This window comes from Trachinotus anak, unplaced genomic scaffold (assembly GCF_046630095.1).
Source record: "Trachinotus anak isolate AG129_WGS33_773 ecotype Australia unplaced genomic scaffold, CSIRO_AGI_Tana_v1 ptg000001l, whole genome shotgun sequence".
Classification (NCBI taxonomy): Eukaryota; Metazoa; Chordata; class Actinopteri; order Carangiformes; family Carangidae; genus Trachinotus; species Trachinotus anak.
Window position 1 is genome coordinate 18,234,531 of NW_027273852.1, and position 19,641 is coordinate 18,254,171.

Consider the following 19,641-nt stretch of genomic DNA (forward strand, 5'->3'; position numbering starts at 1 on the left):
GCAGATGCTTTTATACAAAGCAACAAGTGAGGGACATCACTAGAGCTTCAGAACAGTAGGAGACCTTTGTGTAAGCACTAAGTACGACATCTATTCAATAAGTGCAAGGAGATCAGGTACAGAAGTGCACCAAAAACTACAACTTATTTCAAGGGAGAGGTGGAAATTTGATTTGCATAAGTTAGAAGTAAATAATTCCTGGAAATAAGGCAGGTAACAGCGGTAAAATGCATTTTAAAGAAATAACCCTCTGCATCTACGGAACAGGAAATGTGTTATTGTGGCTTTAAGGATTTTTTTTTCATTGTGGTTTCAAATCCAAGAGACTAGATCTTGATTGACAAAGGAGGGTAAAATATTTAAATGAACTTACAAATGACTTTTTGAACCATAACAATTTTTGGTCTGAATAATTTGAACAAACTGCCAAAGCTCAAAAAGCTGCAAACACTTTTTAGATTTGAAAGACAAATTTGCAAATCACTGAGAATTTGAGAAATCCAGAATTACAGGATGTGTTTAAGCCTAAAGCTCTTAAAGGATAAGTCTGGTGATGGTCCATATTTTTCTTAACTGTCGACAAATCCCATAAAAAGAGCAAAAACAATGTGTTGAATCCATCTCTTAACACTTTCTAACTTCCCTATCCTGCACGTGGCTCTAATTCCTATCAAAGACATAAACCTTTAGGATGGATCACAAATGTTTAGTTTAATTTACTTAAAGCTCAGTAGTTTCCTAAAACAGAGGAGCGCTGTAGGTTTTTCTTATTAGTCAAACGTTGGACAGGAGGAGAAACTAGTTGGGTTCTATTTTCAGTTGCAGATGGATACATCTTTGGTGCTCTAGTATTTAGACTCAACTTTGGTCAATGACATCACTTCCACTTCCAATCCATTTACACTCTGTATTCTAACATGACACACCCTGGTTAAAAACACAAAAGTAGAAACCGTTTTACTGGTTCAGTATTAAAACATATATTAATATAGGATGGACACGTAACTATAGGTTCCACACACTTCTGTGTTGTTATATCACTCCAGTCAGACTGTATGAGAGTTGTTGTGCAAACTGTTCAACAGAGGAACAGCGCTGCTGTAACAGGACGCCTGTCACTGCCAGCAGCGTCTATCTCAAGAATGGGTCATACGCATTTATAGCTCGTATCACGTTCACCGGCCATAGACACCACCAAATCAAATCAGCAGCTATGAGTTGATCACATCCTGCAGTATATAATGTCATGCAGGCCATACGATGACAGACTATAGCAGTGTAGACCGCATAAAGAAACACTATCTCCCGTCCATCAAAATGTGATGCAAATACCGGCTGTAAAATAGCACATTATGCTGTGAGGTGGAGACTCTGCACATGTGAGGCTCTAACACTCCCTGCCTGGTAGCTGCTGCCAGGTGATGTGTTTAACATGTCCCATTTGTTTGGACTAAATAGTGTAACTAGATAATTATCATGAGGAGAAACAGCAGCATGAGGAAGAGAATACCACCTACTAAAACCTAAACTTGAGACCTAAACTCAGCAACAGAAAATTCAAGTGAAACACAGATTTTCTTGAAGGCAGACTCCTGAAAATGTGGCCTGTGGATCAGAGCTGAGGAGCACTCCAAGTGCTGGTGATGCCTTGTGTGGATACCAGTGCAGAGATAACTTCCCCTGTCCTGAGTACCTCTGACTTGTGGCCAGAAGCCAGAGCTGGACGGTGTCCACCTCTCAACCATTATGGGCTGAGCACTGCAGCAGGTGGTGGGAGGCGTGTAAGCTCCGAATATGGAGCAGGACATGAGCCCCAGATACCAAAGGGAACGAGCTTGAACCAGTTTAAGAAAAGGCAAGACTGCCATCTAGTGACTCAAAGGCAGACGTCCTGGTCAGTGTCCTGATGTGGATTTTCTTCTTTGGTATCGCCCCCATTGAAAGAGAACAGAAACAACTGCAGTTGTATGTGACTGGACTGAATATCCCTGCAAAATATATTTAAGTTTAGCATCTAAATGTATTTAAACTTTGTAAGACTTAATAGAGCAACACAAGAGTCATTATTTAAGGGAATGTTAGAATTTTAAATACAAGCATGAAAGAAAAGGCAACACATAGGAGACCAGACCCAGCAAATTATTGATGTGTGTCCATGACATGAAAGATTTGTGTCCCTGTTGTTTCCAGCTCAAAGTGATCTGTGGTTAAAAACTACTCCATCATTCACTGGTAGGGGAGGAGCAGGGAACCAGAACTGACAGATGGATGACAGACATCAGATGATCATATGGACCTTAATTCACGTGTTCAACCTAATCAAAGCTGACTTGTTAGTTTGGATTAACCTGGTCTGGTCTTTATGATACTTCACATTTTACGTATTTGTCATAAATCTAGATGCTGTGTATGAGGCTTTAGTTAGGTGTGGTTGTTTTACTACACGACTGGAGTGTCTCTAAAACAGGATCAGTGCTGAAGCCTGACTTCTTCCACACGAGCTGGTTACTAATTTGATGAAGATGATAACAGTCAAGCTCAGCAGTAACTCACTTGCAGTTACCCAAAAAAAAGCTCAATAGAACAATAAAGTGACGACTGTAGGAACCACAGAAGTGACTGTATGAACTTCTGTAACTAAGGTCAGCTCACAGATAATATCGCTGTGTGATGTCATATTCCAATATTGTGTAAAAGATGTAAAAATACGAAACTCTGTCTCATACTCTAACTTCAGTATAAGTTCTGTTAAATGTCATGTGATGCTTATTTAAAGTTTAGGTACAAATGAAACATAAAACACACATGTAGCTTGAAGGACTTTCACCTCAGTGTTGCATTTTCCTCCTTTCAAACACAATTTGTGATGATTAATTTAAACTGCTGTCGGGTGCTAAGAGTGTGAGCTGGTCTGGGATTTTCCTGAAGAATTTTTAATTTTGGTAGGTGTGACATTTACAGCCCTGAGACCAAGTCCAACGCCGTAAAGAGCTGCTGCTCCTTTTTTTTTTTTTTTACAACTCTGTAAATACAGAGTTAATTTGCTTTTTGTCCGTGGTGAGATTAAAACACGAACAATGAGTGAGAGGTGTTTTAAAGGGTTCATTTCATTATTGCACAGCGCCCCGCAGTTAGGATATAAACACGGTTGTGGAAAATGAAATGTCTGATGTGGGTGTGAAACTTTTCTAAAGGTCGCAGGATTAGAGAAAACAAATGCTCACATCCACAGTTATATATGAGCAAACACGGAGCTGAAAACTGAGAACCAGGATTTTCTTCCCCCCTCCTGCTATGAAATATGTTTACCACGTCCACCAGGCCTGGGGACTATAAATTCAGGCTAAGTTACAAGGGCTGTAAAGTCAAGCCACATCTCCTTGATTCCAGTGGAGGGTGGCTGTAGCGAGGCCAACAGGGACCAAGGGAGTGTTTTCTCTTAGTGACCAGCTAGAGACCAGCTCTGTGGGACAGTGTGGTCACACCCAGGTGGTCTGGAGCTCAGGTCGTCCCTGACAGGTTTCAAACCCCCTACCCCTACCTTCTTCAGCCTGGTTTGGCTCCAGGCCTGAACTGCTCCCTTTAGGCCTGTAGGAGTGAAACCAGCTTAAATCATACCTGCCCTCAGTGTGGGGTGATCATGTAGTTCTGCTTTAAACATGAAATCTATCTATTAAGCCTTAACAGAACATAAATGTATTTTAGACTTAAGGCTGCAGAGGGAACCGCTGTATATACACATTACATTTCACTCTGCCGTGGAGGATTTATTTGTTTTGAAAGCCTCCCACAAAACCTGAATCACTGTGAGAAAAATCCAGACACAGTTTATTTGGGAAATGAAGCATATATAAAAACCAACAGACTAATCCTCCCGCTCCCCCCCTGGAACACAGCTGGGAGGAGAAGGGAGTGGGTGTTTACATACAAACAGTCAAAAATGTCCGTCATGGTTCAAGCGATGGTGAGGATGGCTCGCTCCCTCTTCCTCCTCTTCTTCTTCTTCTCCTCCAGCTGGCCTGTGGCATCAGCGAAGAACATCACGTCCTCTTTGCTCTCGAGCTCCCGCTGCAGGAACTGGAGGGCCGCGCGGTTGAAGCCCATCACGTCCTGAAACGCGCAAAGAAGAAGAGGTGAGAAAAGGGAAAAGAGGGAGGGTGTGATGAAGACGATTGTGTCTGTGTCGGTCAAGATGACAAACAGCTTTTCTTTGTGGCCTCATTCTCTTTTTTCCCAGATGTTACTTACTCTGATTTCGCGCACTTTTGAGAGAGTATTCATCCGTAGCTCATCTATGACAGACACCAACATCTGGTTGCTGGAGATCTGGCCAAAATGGATCCTAGACAGAAAGAGACAACAAAGTCGGCTCAGCCCAGAACATTTACTCAAACACTGTACTTGAGATACTTGTACTTTAAGTATTTTCTATTCATGCCACTTCATACTCCTACTTCACTACATCTCAGGCAGAAATATTATTGAGTACTTACTGTACTCGTCCCTTTACAAATTATAGATTTTATAAATTTTATATCCGACACATGAAGAGCTTTTTAAAAATGTGTACAACTAGAGCTGAAATGATTAGCTGGTTAATCAGTTTAATTGAAAATGTATTGAAACTATTTTGATAATCGTTTAATCATTAATCATAATCAAACTGAACATTTCATGGTTCCAGCTTCTCAAATGAGAGGATTTGCTGTGCTTTCTTTATTATTTTAATAATTTACCATTTCAAGACCATTGCTTGACAGAACATGACATTTAAAGGTGTTACTGAGTAATTGTGATGATGTGCATGTCTCACTATTGTTAGGATGAACAGAGAAAATGATCAGCAGATAAATCCACAATGGAAATAGTCATTAGTTACAGCCTTATATAAGGAAGTTAAAAATAATCTCCATCAACTGCAACAGTAAAATATAGTTTACACATTAATGTATCAGTAATAATAATCTAATGATGTATAATAGTATTATACCCACAGCGGACAGTTGTCTGCATTGAGTATTTATACTTTTGGTATTTTGTTTGGTATTAGTACTTTGCTTAAGTAAAGTATGTGAAAAAATCCTCCACCACTGATACTGAACACACAACAGCAGCTTGTGCATATTTACATTAACAATTAGATTTTTACCACTTCTTGAAAAATGAGGAAGAGATTTTAGATTCATCTAATTATTCACAAAACATAATCTGTCTATTTGCCCTGAAAGCTATTCACAGTTAAACATCACATTTTTCAAACACTTGTATGTATCTTTTCTATTTATGGCTGTCATTAAGGTCTTATTATTAATATTTAAAGGAAACATTGCATATTCAAATTCCTTAAACAAAAATATTTCATTGTTCAATGAAAAATCTAATTTGAAAAATATTTTTATCAGTTTGTTTCAATTTGCATAAATAATCCATACTGTGAGTGGGGATTTAGTTTTCTTCTATTCTTTTCAGTTTCAATGCAGTATTTTCTGAAAATAAAATAATTATACTGTGATATTATTCAGTCAAACACATTTGTCACATATACGCTGTTGACTGTGCGTGCAATAACAAATTAGCTTTTAGGCGACATGGCACTTCAACAAACCCAAGTGCATAAAATGGCTCTAAGATACACAGTAAAATCATTTATTTATCTGTTTTTTTAATCCACTAATTTCTCATCCAGTTTTCTGTCGTTCATTTTTTTTTCTTGATAAGCTCCCAGCTAGATTTCGGAACCCACATCTCACCACAGCTGTCCACAGACTTAATTTCACTACCACACACAAAACCCTTTCTCTGTTCCACACACAGGCAGATCACTCACTTGAGCAGGAAGAACAGGCAGCGGCAGACCAGCTCCACCTCCAGGCCCTGCTGGATGTAGCCGTTGAAGAGCTTCAGCAGCTCGGGGACGTAAGGGAAGGGTAAGACCAGCAGAGAAACCTCCAGCTCACTGGTGATCACAACACAAACACAGGGAAAAGAAAAACCCACTTAGCGTAGTTAGATGATGAAGATGCAGATGGTGATTGGCATTATGGGTAAAGTCAGAGTGGATTATCATGTGGGTTCAGGCTCACATCTCACCTGGATCTGACCTTCCTTATGACGTCTAAAACGTAGCGGGACGGCTGAAAGAGGGACAAAGACACAGTCAGTTACCTACAACTGAAAACAACCTGCTAACAATAAATCTAGGTTTATTACTGATACCACTGTTGAGTTACTGGAGGTTTATTCCTCCTCACTGCTCTACTTACTGAAACATTTCCAAAGGCCACGAGGATAGGATTGGGTTTTGGTGGAGGAAGCTGCAAAACAACATCAACCATAAAATTGAAATCATAAAAACGCACAAAGGAAATAAAGAAATGGAGAGAAAGTTTTCCATCACAAGGATCTCTCTTCATTCACTCATCTGTCTGTGTTGTCTTATTAAACCTGGACGACTGAGGATTTTTGTGCTCCACGCCGCTAAGATGGGGAACAACAGTGTAGTGAAGCTGTAAAAAGTACGATGACTGGATGATGTCTCTACCTCTTTGCCTGCATTCTCACAAGCATATTTATGCACTTCCATCTTCCTGGTTTCCTCTTTGTAAAGCTCCAAGGCCTCCATGATTCGCTCTGCCTGCAAAGAAATCACACGGCAGCAAGAACATCAACAAAACAATAAAAAACCTGCTAAATCTGTAGCTTTTACTGTCTAATAATCCTGTTTCCTCTCCCTGAGAGCCCAGTGTGTGGGATTTATGACGTAGACAACAGAGAATGCCACCAACTTTAGCCAATCACATTAGTATTTTAATGTCAATATCATAAATTGCAGCCTCAAAGTGATGCTCCTAGGGAGAGCTAATGAGAAGAGGTGAAGTGGACTTACAGCTTTGACTGTCTCAACAGTCTTCTTGCCGGCTGGTGCTGCCTCTCCTTGAGTCTCTCCAGGTACCTGTAGATTAAAAAAATATCCATCTAATGCAACAGTAGAACTGATTTTGCTTGTATTTCAATACACATCCTGACTGAAGAGTTTTAATTTCCTTTAAAGGTCCCACATAGTATAAAGGTGGATGTCCATGTGTTTCTGATTGTAAATCAGGTCTAGGTTCTATATTAATACTGTGAAAGTATCAAAGCCTCAGTCCACAGAGAAATGCACACAGCCTGTATTCAGAAACTGAGCCTTAAAACCAGCCGTCAGGACTTCTGGACCTTTGTGATGTCACAACAAAGCAGTCACTGCTCTCAGCCATGCCCCAAGCCCCGCCCACTTGGACCCACCATCCAACCTTGCAGGATTTGGTTTCTCTGAGTGTTTACCTGAAATCTGCTATATTTTCATTTGCTTATTCAGGAAACAGCCAATCAGAAGAGAGGATCAGAGCCTCTCTTCTGATTGGCTGACTGACCTGTTGTTAATAGAAGAAAAAAGCTGAAGAGAGGAGAGGTAAAACTACCTCTTTTTGTTACTTAAACTACAAATATATCTTCTTATGGATATCAACACAAAAATACAGGAAAAATGTAAAAAAATGGGACCTTTACTTCAGCTAATTGGCCTGATGAGACATTGTTATTTAGTTGGTGCTAAAAAACAACAATGAGATGCTAAAAAAGTGGAAAACATCTTCCAAGTGAACTGTTGTTGTCAACTGATACCAAGCTGTTCCTTATGCTTCAAAATCTGAGCATAATAAAGTAAAGATAGTTTGGTCTTAGTTGTGAGGAATTATTTTGATCCATCCACAAAAATCTCTGCCCTGACTTGAAGCTGACGTGACTGATCACTCAAATATAGGTGATGTGTGAAAAGTATAAAGATGTTGCTGAAGTTTGGAAGTTAAAAACTGAGCTCTTACCACAGGCACATCTCCTTTGGCCATGCTCTCCTCGAACTCTGCTTCTCGTTCCTATGAAAACAAAAACTGTTTAATTCAGAGATGCCAAGAAACTGTGTCTTGGAAAATCTGTTAACTCCTGTCCTCTGCCTCACCATCTCCCGCTCCTCCTCCAGGATGATGGGCTCTCTGGTTCTTTCCCACAGGCGCAGGGACTTGTCGTGGGATGACGACACAATATGGTCACCGTTAGGGCTGATGGTCAGACACCAAACCTCCCGATGGTGGCCCTGAGGCAGAGAGAACGGTCAGGTTTGTCCTTGTTACAGTGCAGGGCGGCTACAGTGGCTAAATTCATGCTGTGCAAAGATTACTGGGCAGGAGGAAAAATGCATCACCTACTAACTACCAATACATTTTAAACAATCACTAGAAACCACCTAACAACCATCTAGTCATCCCCTAGCAAGGTGTGATGATGTATGTTGATCAGTCCTTTAGTCCATTTGTAATTTTAACTATATCAACAACTACAGGATGTGCTGCCTTAAATTCAGTTGTTTAATGGGCCTTACATCCTGACTGACCACCTATCAAACGTAAATAATCACGCAGCAACCACCTAAATGCACCAAATCTAGTTTAAGGTTCTGTAAGTCTGGTTGACACATGAGGTGTGGTCAGTATTGCATTTCAGCATCTGAGGTCCTGCCAGAGGATCCTTGGGCTGAACCGCCTGAACCTAAATATCAAGACCACGTAGAGGAGCGTCACCTCTAACGTCTGGATGTGCTCAAACTTGTCTGCGTCCCACTGTTTGATCTTCTTGTCCTTCCCTGCTGTGAAGAACAGATGCGTCTTGGGGACAAACTGGAGGAACATGACGCTGTGGAGAACAGTGAGGGAAGAGAGAGGAAGTCAGACAAGGAGAAGTCAGAAACTCATTAAAAAACTAGAAAACAGGGAACGGTATCAAAAAGACAAACGAAAGGAAAACATAAGCGAGTAACTCAGCAGGCACTCAAAAAGAAAAATAGAATAGAATAGAATAGAATAGAAAAGCAAGATTATGGTAAGACAAGATACAAAGACAGTTAACAAGCAAGAAACTGCAAAAAAAGAATCAAGAGATCAAAAGGGAGGCATGCAGAAAGAAGCTGAAAGGAAAATAAACCCAGAAAGGCTAAAAATGAACCAAAAGGAAAATTAAATAAAGGCAAGGCAGAAAAACAGCAAGGACAGAAAGTGAGATGATCCATGAGAGACCAGATGAGCAGGGTGAGATGAAAGAGCAGCTGGTGTGAAGTCACAGGGCAGGCCCAGTTAACAGGACATGGATCAGAGTCCCTGACCACAACAGATGAAGTCAGAGCTGGACGGTCCGCAGCTGACAAACTGATTTCATTACCACACATTTGATAAAAACGGTTCCAGTGAAGCTGTGACTGTTTGGTTTGTGTCTGTGTTGTTGGGCGTCACCTGTCATCATGAGCGAACATGGAGCGGTGACAGTCGCCAAAGTCCAAACCCCAGATCTTCACGTTTCTGTCGGCGGATCCAGTGGCGATAAGTGTGTTATCCTGGTTAACACAAACACAAGGTCAGAGTCTGTGGGTCCACACTGACTCCACAAGCTGATGCCAGCAGACATCCACACACCAAGTAAAGAGTGTCTGGATGTTGTAAACCAGCAAGGGGGAAAGTGGGAAAGATAACTTCTAATTAAACCAGTGTGGTCTGGTTGTATTTTGAAAATGAAAATAAGGTTGTATGTAGGCTGTGTCAGAATCAACCGCTCGACTGGAGCAACGCGTAACGACATGTAGCACAGGTATGCAGACGTTAACCTGCTGGTGCCAGCACTGCTAACACTGGACATTAAGGGAAAACCAATACGTCGACACTTTGATCCCATTCAGTCTGAGCAGGTAACACAGCTCGTCCTGACTGAGTGTTTTCTTACTGTTAGACTAGTCGGCTAGTCTAAATTTACATTTCTGCTTAATCAACATGGTAATTAGCTGTTGGGGACATCTCTAGCAGTAACATGCCAGAATATGCTGCAATGCACCAGCAAAGGCAGAGAAGAAAAAGACAGCAAGCTAGTAAACAAACATGTTAACAAGTCTGGATTTAAAACACTGTAACATGCTTGTTTGACCAGCACCAACATGTTTCAGTGAGTATCAGTGGAGGTAAACATAACGTGTTTGAGGGACAGTTGCGATGATGAACAGACAGGTAGATGTATCAATCTAATTGATCGATTAAGGATTTTGTTTAGAAAATTCAACCTTGCTGTGATGTGATTTACAATACACTGTATTTACAACAAGGCTCTGTTAGATGAGCAGTAACACTGTGTGAGTATGAGCATAAGGTTCAGAGTCACAGACAGATGTGACCTTTGACTGACGGACTTAGAGCTGTGTTAGATTTTTAATCCATTAACTGTGATGTTATTACAAAATAAAGCACATTATCACAGTGAATATAGTTGAGCTTACTCACATGTGAGATGTCCAGACAAAGCACAGGCAGCTTGTGTCCGTACAGAGACAAGAAGAACTAGAGCAGGGAGAGGGAGAAATGTTCAGTGATGACATAAATAGAATCTATAACTTTATTAATTCATGACACACTGAATAAATCATTATTGTATCAGATACAGTCGATGTTGTATATGTGCTGTGCACCTTCAGTGTGTCAGTGTAGAAGATCTTGACAGTGCAGTCTAACAAAGAGACGGCCAGCAGTCTGTGGTCCGGAGAAAACTTCACACACAGCACGTCTTCCTCCAGCTGCAGCGTGCGTGTGTGTTTCACTGTCAGCCTCCTGTCACACACACAACACACACACACACAATGTCATCTGAACACAATAATATACAACAAGAAGTCATGCAGAAGTCGAGCATTTTTGAGCTTTTCTATTGCTTCACTTTACTATTTAGTACAGAGAATATAAAATGTTGACTACTGGTGGATATTCTACCTGCTGTGAGTAAAGAAACAGATGGAAATAACCTACAATGATACTGATGTGACATTACTATCTGAAAAGCTGAACAAAATCTTTTCACGCACAATAGATTTGCTGTGTCAGGAGTTCACCAACTTTTCATGTCAATATAAAGCAGGTAGTAGAGATACTTTGTTTCATGTCTGTTATTTGAACCATTCTGATTCCTGAACGTGGATCAAGGTGGTGACTTACTTCTGGCCGGTCCCCTGGTCCTTGATCAGCTCAAACTCCCAAAACTTCACTGTTTTGTCTGCACTTCCTGTCACAATCCCCCTCTATAGGGAACACAGACACACACGCACAGACAATAAATCAAAAAACACAGGAAAGCCAGTCCATATAGTGCTAAGATTATTTTTAAACTCTAATTCTGACAGACAGGGGGCTACAGGCCGTCAGGTTTACCTGGTCTGGGGCCAGGCACATGGACCACAGGGCTCCGTTGTGGGCATCTACAGTCTCCAGGAGGGTTCCTGAGGCCAACTCAAAGATCTGCAGCTTCCCACTCTGACAGGAAAAAGCAACACTCAGTGAAAACAAAACATGATGTAGAAAAGAGTTTTCTAGTTCCTGTAGATTTTTCCTGACAGGTCTAAACTTTTACAGCCTGATTAGCAGCCCTGTCCTCTCATCCCACAGACGTCCTGCACTGAAACCTCTAGTGAATAAACTTTCTCCACAAAGTTTATCACTGTTTGGCTTCAAAAACCTGACAGACTTCTACCATCATCTTACTGTCACCACCATTAGTATTGAGTTTCAGTACCTTAGTTCCCAGGATGATCTGTCTGTCTCCAGGCACGAAGAGGGAGCAGAGGGCATATTCACAGGACATGGTGCGGATCACCTGCAGAGTTGACCTGTGGCGGGGGGTGGGACATCCAGTTAGAGAGCCAATCACCAACCACAGCAGCTCTGACCACAAAAAATCTAACTGTAAGACACAGTTGCAGGACTTCCTGAATCACCTGTTCCACACTTTGACTGTGTCTCCAGAGGCGGAGAGGATGGCCAGGTTGTCCGAGCTGAAGGCCAGGGTGCGGACGTCGGTGCGGTGGCCGCCGAGTGTGAGGCGAGCCGTCTTATTGGCTGTAGGGGCCTTGTCTGATGTCTTCAGACTGTAGGTCTCCACGGTGTTGTTCTGCAGCAACAGCGCCACCTTCAGCTCGCCGCCTGCACACGACAGGCAGTCCACCCATCTGAGAGAGGATGGAGGATGGATGAACGGCTGTCAGAAGGTCTCCTCTCTAACCTCTAAGCTGCTGTAGTGTTCGGCGCCACACTGACCTGATCTTGGCGGAGGCTTTGATGTTTGTTAGTCTGACGATCTCGTCCTTCAGCATCCTCTCCACCACCGGCTCTGCTGCCTCCTCTCCTGCATCCTCTTGAGCTCTGCAGCAGAAGGCAGCCACACCACAAGCTTCACCTTATGGAACTTAAAACTCCACCACTGAGTGGAGGCTACAGTGCAGCAGTGACACAAGTTTTAGAAGGTGGTGCAATAACAGGTAAAAGCTAGTTTAAGGGGAAGCAGCAGTAGTAGCACTTAGTGACAACAATGTGTTAGTAGCATGTACAAAACAACAAAACCAGCATTAGAGGCGGTGGCTCAGTATGGACCAGGCTACAGACAGCAGCCTACAGCTCTGTTGTCATCAGTGGTGATATTAGTTGTGTTGTTGCTGTAACAGTAACAGTGTGCATGTCCTCACTTGGCTGCCTTCTTTTTTGCTTTCTTCAGCTTCTTTGTCATTTTCCTCTGCACTTCCTGCTCTGACAGCACAGTGAACAGCTCCAGGACTGAGTCATTGCCCTGGTGGAGGGAGAGGGACAGATACATATGGCATAGTTATATATCAGTATATGTAAGGTACCGTAAAACTTCAGTCAGAAGCCGAGTCCCTTGCACTTGAATGTGTTGTCGCGAGAGTGAATGATGCTCATGTTCAAGAACCATGAGAAAGAGCTACAACGTAAAATTAAACTGTCAGTTACCAAATCTGCTCATGCAAATACAGGCTGAAATAACTACGGTAACCTTGAGCTTTCATCCTATCTAATATTGATATTATATTGATATGGGTCTCTCTCTCTCTCTCTCTCTCTCTCTCTCTAGACTAGATAGATCCGCTGTCTCTCAGAGCTAGATCAAATGAGTGATTTGTCATGTTATTTGATAGTCTGGTAATTTTTATATGAGTAATATTCATACTGGTTTCATTAATCAGTTTGATAGTATTTCCCATCTTTGCTGTGCACAAGCTTTGTGCAAAAGGAATTTAAGACCTGTCCCATCTAGACACCTGTTCCAAATATAGGCCAGTTGAATTCAGTGACTCAAGCAAATAAAATCCTGCGCTAGTAATTGAGGTTTTACAGTATTTTAAAGTCAGACATTCAGAACACAAAGTGCACTGATTTCGTACAAAACTACTAAACAAGAATGTAAGAATCTCTCTGTTAGTCATGACGCCAATTTCGCCTCCTGTTAACTGTACGTGCTACAAACGTTGACTGTTTCATAATAAACAGTCATGTGGTCAGAATACAAACTGATACTGGGTCTAAAGCTTGTCTCTGATTTGCTGATGTTGTCCGGCTGTGGATGAAGAGGCAACTTATACATCATTAGAAACCACACTAATTAAACAAAATCACTAATTCACTTGGCTGAACAGTCACAGGAGCTTGTTCAATCCTGAACAGATGTGCTGAACTGACCAGACAGCCACTGACGACGAGCTACAGGAGCCAACAGTGCTGGAAAAAGCCTCTGTAGACAGCAGTGGCCCTCAGATGATCCACTGATGCAAACAAATGTCACAGTGTTGCTGAAAACAACTGAGCTGCTACCTGCTATAGTGACATTATTTTAAAAACAGTGGAGAAATAAGTGATAAGTTTGACAGAAAATCTTCCCCGAATTCCCAGAATTTATGATTTCAGGATCCCTGAAATTCTACATTGTCTACTCGAGATGTTTTATGATCTTTCAGAGGGAAAAGGAAAACAGTTCCACGCTCACATGGCAGGCGATGACTCTGGCCTTCGTGTCCGTTGTCAGCGAGACAACTCGGTCTCTGGCCTCTCTCAGGATGGAGCCTGCTTTCTTACAACTCAAGATCCGCTGAGAGACAAAGAAAGACAAAAGAGGAAATATGAAATATTAATGTATGTGATGTAGATATGGTTCCAAGGTTTTCTTTCATGAACCAGAGACACATTCTTCATCCATCTGAGATGTACATGAGCTGATGAGGAATACAACTGTGTGAAAACATTATGTATCTATGTACTCTTCATCAGTTCATTACAGTGCTCTTTACCTCTTCAAGACTCTCGTCCACTCCTTCCTCGTTGTCTTCATCATCGTCATCATCCAGCAGAGTTTTCCCCTTCTTCACTTTGGGCTCACCCTCAGCTTTTTCCTGAGAAGGGTGCGCACACACACACAGCCTTTACAACAACTTCCACATTATGTGCACAAAACTATACTGATACAATTTACAAATAAGATCAACTTTACTCTCACGCTGACAATTTACAATTAAATTTTTTTTTTTTTTGGATTATTTTTTGCCAAAGTTTCTGCAGGTGGAGCTCTTTTCTTTATTCAGCCGTGGTGGCTATAAACGCTCCAGCTAACCTCCACCTCCTCTCTGCCTCAGCCACCGGCAGCAGAGAAACCTGCGTGTACTGAGGACACAGCTGCAGCCTCCCTCACCTCCTGCAGGTAGCTGATGTCCCAGGCTCGAAGTTCACTGTCTGCCGAGCCGGTCAACAGCCTGTTCTCCTGGTTCAGCAGCGCCATGCCCCACACCTAACACACACACACACACACACACACACACACACACACACACACACACACACACACAGATGAATAAATACCGTCACAGTTTCATTTACAAAAGATCAAAAGATAATGGGCTGTTTTTCATCATCAGTGTCTGAAGCCTGATGAAACCAAACAAACATCCTTACTCCACAGCAACAGTCCAGGGGATGTTTACATGTCTGTGCAGAGATGTTAATGATATATTGTCCAACACACGACATCTTCCCTCTCTCTCGTCACAAACTTCAACCAGTGAATATAATAATGTGTCATGTTCAAAGTGTAATGTAGAAAAACCAAAACACATCTGGCTCTCTGCTGGCTCAGGTGAAAAAGTCCCTCTTATGGAAAGAGTACAGAGGCTGACAACAATGACTGAGGGCTCTGCTTCTGTAAGAGCAGCCACAGTGATCTAATCACCAGCCTCCGTTCAAGTACATGAATCAATCCTATTCCCCTAATGTCAACAGCAGATGTTACACAATCAATTATCAGTTATCAAATTAAAAACCAGGAGACGGAAACTACATCAGCTGATTTAGGAAGCAGCAGAGCTGAGAAGACCCATCAGCTGTCTGGTGATGGTTCTGACAGCTCTGGTCATGTTTACATGTCTAATACTATGACCCTTTTTATCTTTAAATTAAAATGAAATCTAAACTGATCCTGGTTAATACGATGTTGGTCAGAACTGTACTGCTAATCCTCATTCAGATCATTGGCCTCTTGTGCCGTGACCTCTCCTCAGAGACTCTCCTTCTGCTTATGTCGGTGATTGTAGAGTAAGAAGCCCCTCACCTCACTGCGGTGGCCCACCATGGTCTTGAAGCAGTGCTGTGTGTCCAGGTCCCACCACTTCACAAAGCTGTCCTTGGAGCTGTGCAACAGCAGAGCACAATGATGGACATACTGCAGGTCTTACTTTACACTGTTCAACCTTTTTAATGTTGGTAAAAAGGGTTTTTTTCTGCTTAGAAACCAAGATTCACAAATCACATAAAACATCACATTTAAGATTCTAGAGACTGAAACAGAAGTCAGACAGCAGTGGAGCTTAAACTCACAACCACCACACCGTTTATATTGTAACAACTTATATTTGATGTGTGATAACAGATACAGAATTTTATACAGTTTGTATAAAATTTAAATGGAAGTCCAGGGAGAAAGTGAATGAAGTCAGAAAGGCAGATGGGGTGAAATCACAGCAGAGAAACTCTGGTGTGTGAGCTCTTATTTCTATCTGAGTATAAAGCTCTTTCTTATGTTCTTCAATATCAGATGACTTTGTGCAAAAAGAAAAGCAGGCATTCTGGTAGCTTTCATTTAGACACATCATTATTACCAACTTCTGTCAGGGAGCAAGGAGCTGCAACATGTGTCTGGCTTCATGTTAAACTGTTTATGAGAAGTATTGAATAGAAAAGTTTCCACGTATCAACTGTGTGTGAGTGTGTGTGTGTATGTGCTGGTGTCTTAAAGCTATAATAACAGGTGAATAGACTCATAAAACTCTGCAGATACACTCTACATATTCTGAGCCATCATTGTAAAATAACTGAATAATTCTGGTCTTTTTGTACAGTTTGCTTTTTTGAAAAATAAGCTTGACATGGCTACAGTCAGTAGTTAGACTTATTGTAAAAATGTCAATCAGCGAAGGCATCATGGGAAAGGTGTGTTACCTAGTGACCAGGAGGTTCTTGTCTTTGAGAAACAGGGCCTGTGTGATGACGTCTTTATGGCCTCTCAGCCTGTAGAGTCCACACTCATTGATGATGTCCCACACGATCACATCTGTGTCCTGTTGGAGGAGGAAAAGGTCATAGATGTTCAACACGCGGTAACGAAGAGGCAACAAAACCATCAGCCCAGAATCCATGTTGTAATCTTCTACTGATTTAACACCTGTGATTGTCAGGTGAAACTGTGTGTGTGTGTGTAATCACCTTAAACATATTGTTTCCACACAAATCCAAACAAAGTGCAGGAAGAAGCTGCCTGACTGACCTTTGACCCAGTGACGAGCCTCCCTCCCAGTCCGTCATACTGAATAACGGTGACAGCAGACTTGTGGCCGTTGAAGGAGACGTTGCTCTCGCCGTTCAGCAGGCTGAAGACTCGCACAGCACCGTCCTCGTAACCCACGGCGATATGGATGCCATCAGGCGAAGGGCAGAGGAAGGTGACCTCGTGTTTCTGGCCCTGCAGGATCAGGACCTTGACAAAAAGACAGGAACGCAGACGCTGGATGAAATCTGGAGAACTTTTTTGCAGGAGACCTGGACCTGTCCTCCACTGCCGTCATAACCACATCAAACTCTCACCTTCTCTCCTTTTCGGACATCCCAGATGAAGACGTGCTCACATGCAGCCACAGCGACGTAGCGCCCTTTCTCTCCTCCTCTGAGGGTCACATATGTGATGTTGGCTTTCTGGCTACCGATTACTCCAAACACTGCACTGGCAACGTAGCGCAGGTACTGCTTGGTCAAGCCCATGACCAGCAGCCTCAAGGTGACACTGATTCCTATTTGAAAGGGAACATTGGTGATACTTACTGTGGCACTAACAGACAGTGTTAAGCTTTGACTACTCACACAGTGACACAGGGTGTGTCTGTCACCCTGCAGTGAGCCAGCAGTAACCTTATTGTGCTACATCTACATTCTAATCTCCATGTAACATCCAGACATTGTCCATTCTGCAAAACAAATATTGTCATATACTTGAAAAAACGTTAAATTAGCAATATTTTCTTAAAGCTTACATTACAAAATATAATGACATCATTTGCATATCCGTTATTGTGATTGTGTGTTAAATATATGTGAAATACAGTACATGGCCAAAAATATGTGGACATCCGACTATTACCCTCATGTGATTCTTAATGAGAAAAGCCATGGGCTTTAATCCCCTGTTATAAGTGAGGGTGGTCACCGATAGTGGGAATAAAGTCTTGGAAACAACAAATGTCTGGCTAGTTCTCTTAAAATCTGACCAAAACGTTGATGTGTTGATCAAAATAGTCGTCAGTGAATCTTATGTTGACATCTCACAGCACAGGAGCATAGGGTAATATATAGTATCATGTAATATTATGTAATATATGTAATATTTATTACTGACATCAGTGAACTACATGTTATCCATGTGCAGCCACTCATAATGTGTCTGTCGTGGTCCATAGTGATGGTGATATTAGTGATATTTTCGTCTCCACAGTGTCACTTTGATATTACTACAGGTGTGTTAACGGTTTTCTGTGGCTAATATTTGTATATCATACTTTTAAAGTAGCAATAATTAACCTACAGACGCACTTTTTCAGTAAATCTGTAGTGAGGTTGAGCACGATTGTACACAGCCAGAGGAGCGTTCGTTTTGATACACAGCACTCGCTTGTGCGGTCGGTGTTTAGCGCCGCAGACCATTGAATCAACTCAACATGCGACAAACTCCGCCCGCTCGGACACGCAGGGACAACAAATCGAGTAAACTCAACCGGGTGCTCCCTGAACCCACGTGGGGAAGTCGTTGGATTAAACGCAGCAGATAAATTCAGACACGACGCGGATTGAAGTCTGTGGATGTTACTCACGAAGTTCAGCTGCGGCTAACCCGCCGTCACCGCGGCGCGTCTGCTGTTCGAGCGCGTCCTGCTCTTACCTCTGGAGAGCGGCGGCCAGCTCGAGGGCACCGGGTCTCCTGTGCTGCTGTTCAGACCAGACCCAACCAATCGATCACACACACACACCACACACACACACACACACACACACTACACACTCACACACTACACACACTCACCACACACACACACACACACACACACTACACACTCACCACACACACACACACACACACACACACTACACACTCACACACACACACACACACACACACAACAAAAACAAATAAATGAAATAAAATAAAATAAAACGAAATAAAATAAAATACAATGATAATTATAATTAATCCAAATAATCATCAGTTGCAGTCTTATTTCTTATTTCTTCTTATTTATGATGTATAATACTCCCACTGAGTTTTGCATTGAGTTCTTTTTATATTATTCTCACATGCTTTTATTGGATTAACATTTACTAACATTGTATTTACTTGTAATGGAGTCTTTTTACAGGGTGGCAATAGTGAGCCATCTGTCGTGAAACATCTGAGTTGGTCTCTGAGCACTGATGACGTGTTTCTGCTCGATCGCTTTCTCGCTCGGTTGTTTTTGTCTGCGGCCCCCGATGCTCCAGATGAAACGCAAACGCGTGATTAGCCAAAGCTTTTATTTTATTGAGCTGTGACGATGTTATTCTCATATTTTGTTGCACAGTTTGGTTTATTAATGTTGTTATTAACAGGAAAAGGCAGAGACTCCTCACAGGTCCCTAAACTACCTCAGCGGAAGTGTTCCTCGCTTATTAGTCAGCTGATTAGGAATCAAGCTAGAAATAACAAGAATAGTACAAGAATAGAAAACACACACAAAATAAAAGTATTTAATTTTGATGCCTTTAAGACAAACTATTATTACTGTGTCTCTATGATAGTATGATGAAAATCAGTTTTACCTCATTAGTTTGCAGATGTATGCCCTCCACTCCTTTTGATACAAGCATCTCTTCCTGAGTTTGACACAAGGAGGCTGTTTTCATTCATTCTGTGCTCACTTTACATCTTCATTTAACAGTCACTTCATATTTGTATATAATATACATAATTAATAATAGATATGTGATGTATAAGAACGTCAGACACAGAAAAGTGAATTATTAGTGATACGAGGGTCTCTTGCATTCAGTCCCTTGTCACTCCAAAATGTATTGTGCTTCTTGTTACTGAACTTGATGTTTGAGCTTCACTGTGCAGTCATATGAGTGCAGAGTTCGACATACGTTTTCACATTATTTGCTGAAAGGGGAA

The 19,641-nt window shown here is 41.8% G+C and overlaps 1 protein-coding gene across 2 annotated transcripts; it reads right to left on the bottom strand.

Moving 5' to 3' along the window:
• Window positions 1-3,801: 3,801 nt before the first annotated feature.
• wdr3 (WD repeat domain 3) lies at window positions 3,802-18,444 on the bottom strand. Of its 2 annotated transcripts, none has more exons than XM_071481931.1 (27): window positions 18,376-18,444; window positions 17,031-17,233; window positions 16,714-16,923; window positions 16,389-16,507; window positions 15,502-15,580; window positions 14,590-14,685; window positions 14,192-14,293; window positions 13,891-13,992; window positions 12,578-12,678; window positions 12,153-12,257; window positions 11,834-12,064; window positions 11,632-11,725; window positions 11,271-11,372; window positions 11,058-11,140; window positions 10,538-10,676; window positions 10,353-10,409; window positions 9,321-9,421; window positions 8,616-8,727; window positions 7,997-8,131; window positions 7,863-7,913; window positions 6,887-6,952; window positions 6,542-6,634; window positions 6,264-6,314; window positions 6,091-6,134; window positions 5,828-5,956; window positions 4,249-4,342; window positions 3,802-4,110 (listed from the first exon to the last, which is right to left on the bottom strand). In XM_071481931.1, exons 2-27 carry the CDS (start codon window positions 17,202-17,204, stop codon window positions 3,955-3,957), a joined length of 2,826 nt encoding a protein of 941 aa, XP_071338032.1. In that variant the 5' UTR covers window positions 17,205-17,233; window positions 18,376-18,444; the 3' UTR covers window positions 3,802-3,954. The 2 variants fall into 2 exon arrangements, with proteins under 2 accessions (XP_071338032.1, XP_071338023.1); XM_071481922.1 differs by having other exon boundaries at window positions 18,308-18,442.
• Between the last annotated feature and the right edge of the window lie 1,197 nt (window positions 18,445-19,641).

What these genes read in the sequence shown, in the direction of transcription:
- wdr3 (XM_071481931.1), bottom strand. Translation starts at nt 17,204, where the DNA reads ATGGGCTTGACCAAGCAGTACCTGCGCTACGTTGCCAGTGCAGTGTTT. An exon ending in TCTACACTGACACACTGAAG is followed by an intron (nt 10,410 to 10,537) that starts GTGCACAGCACA and finishes TCCCTGCTCTAG; the next exon opens with TTCTTCTTGTCTCTGTACGG. An exon ending in AGCACATCCAGACGTTAGAG is followed by an intron (nt 8,132 to 8,615) that starts GTGACGCTCCTC and finishes TCTCTGCCTCAG; the next exon opens with GGCCACCATCGGGAGGTTTG.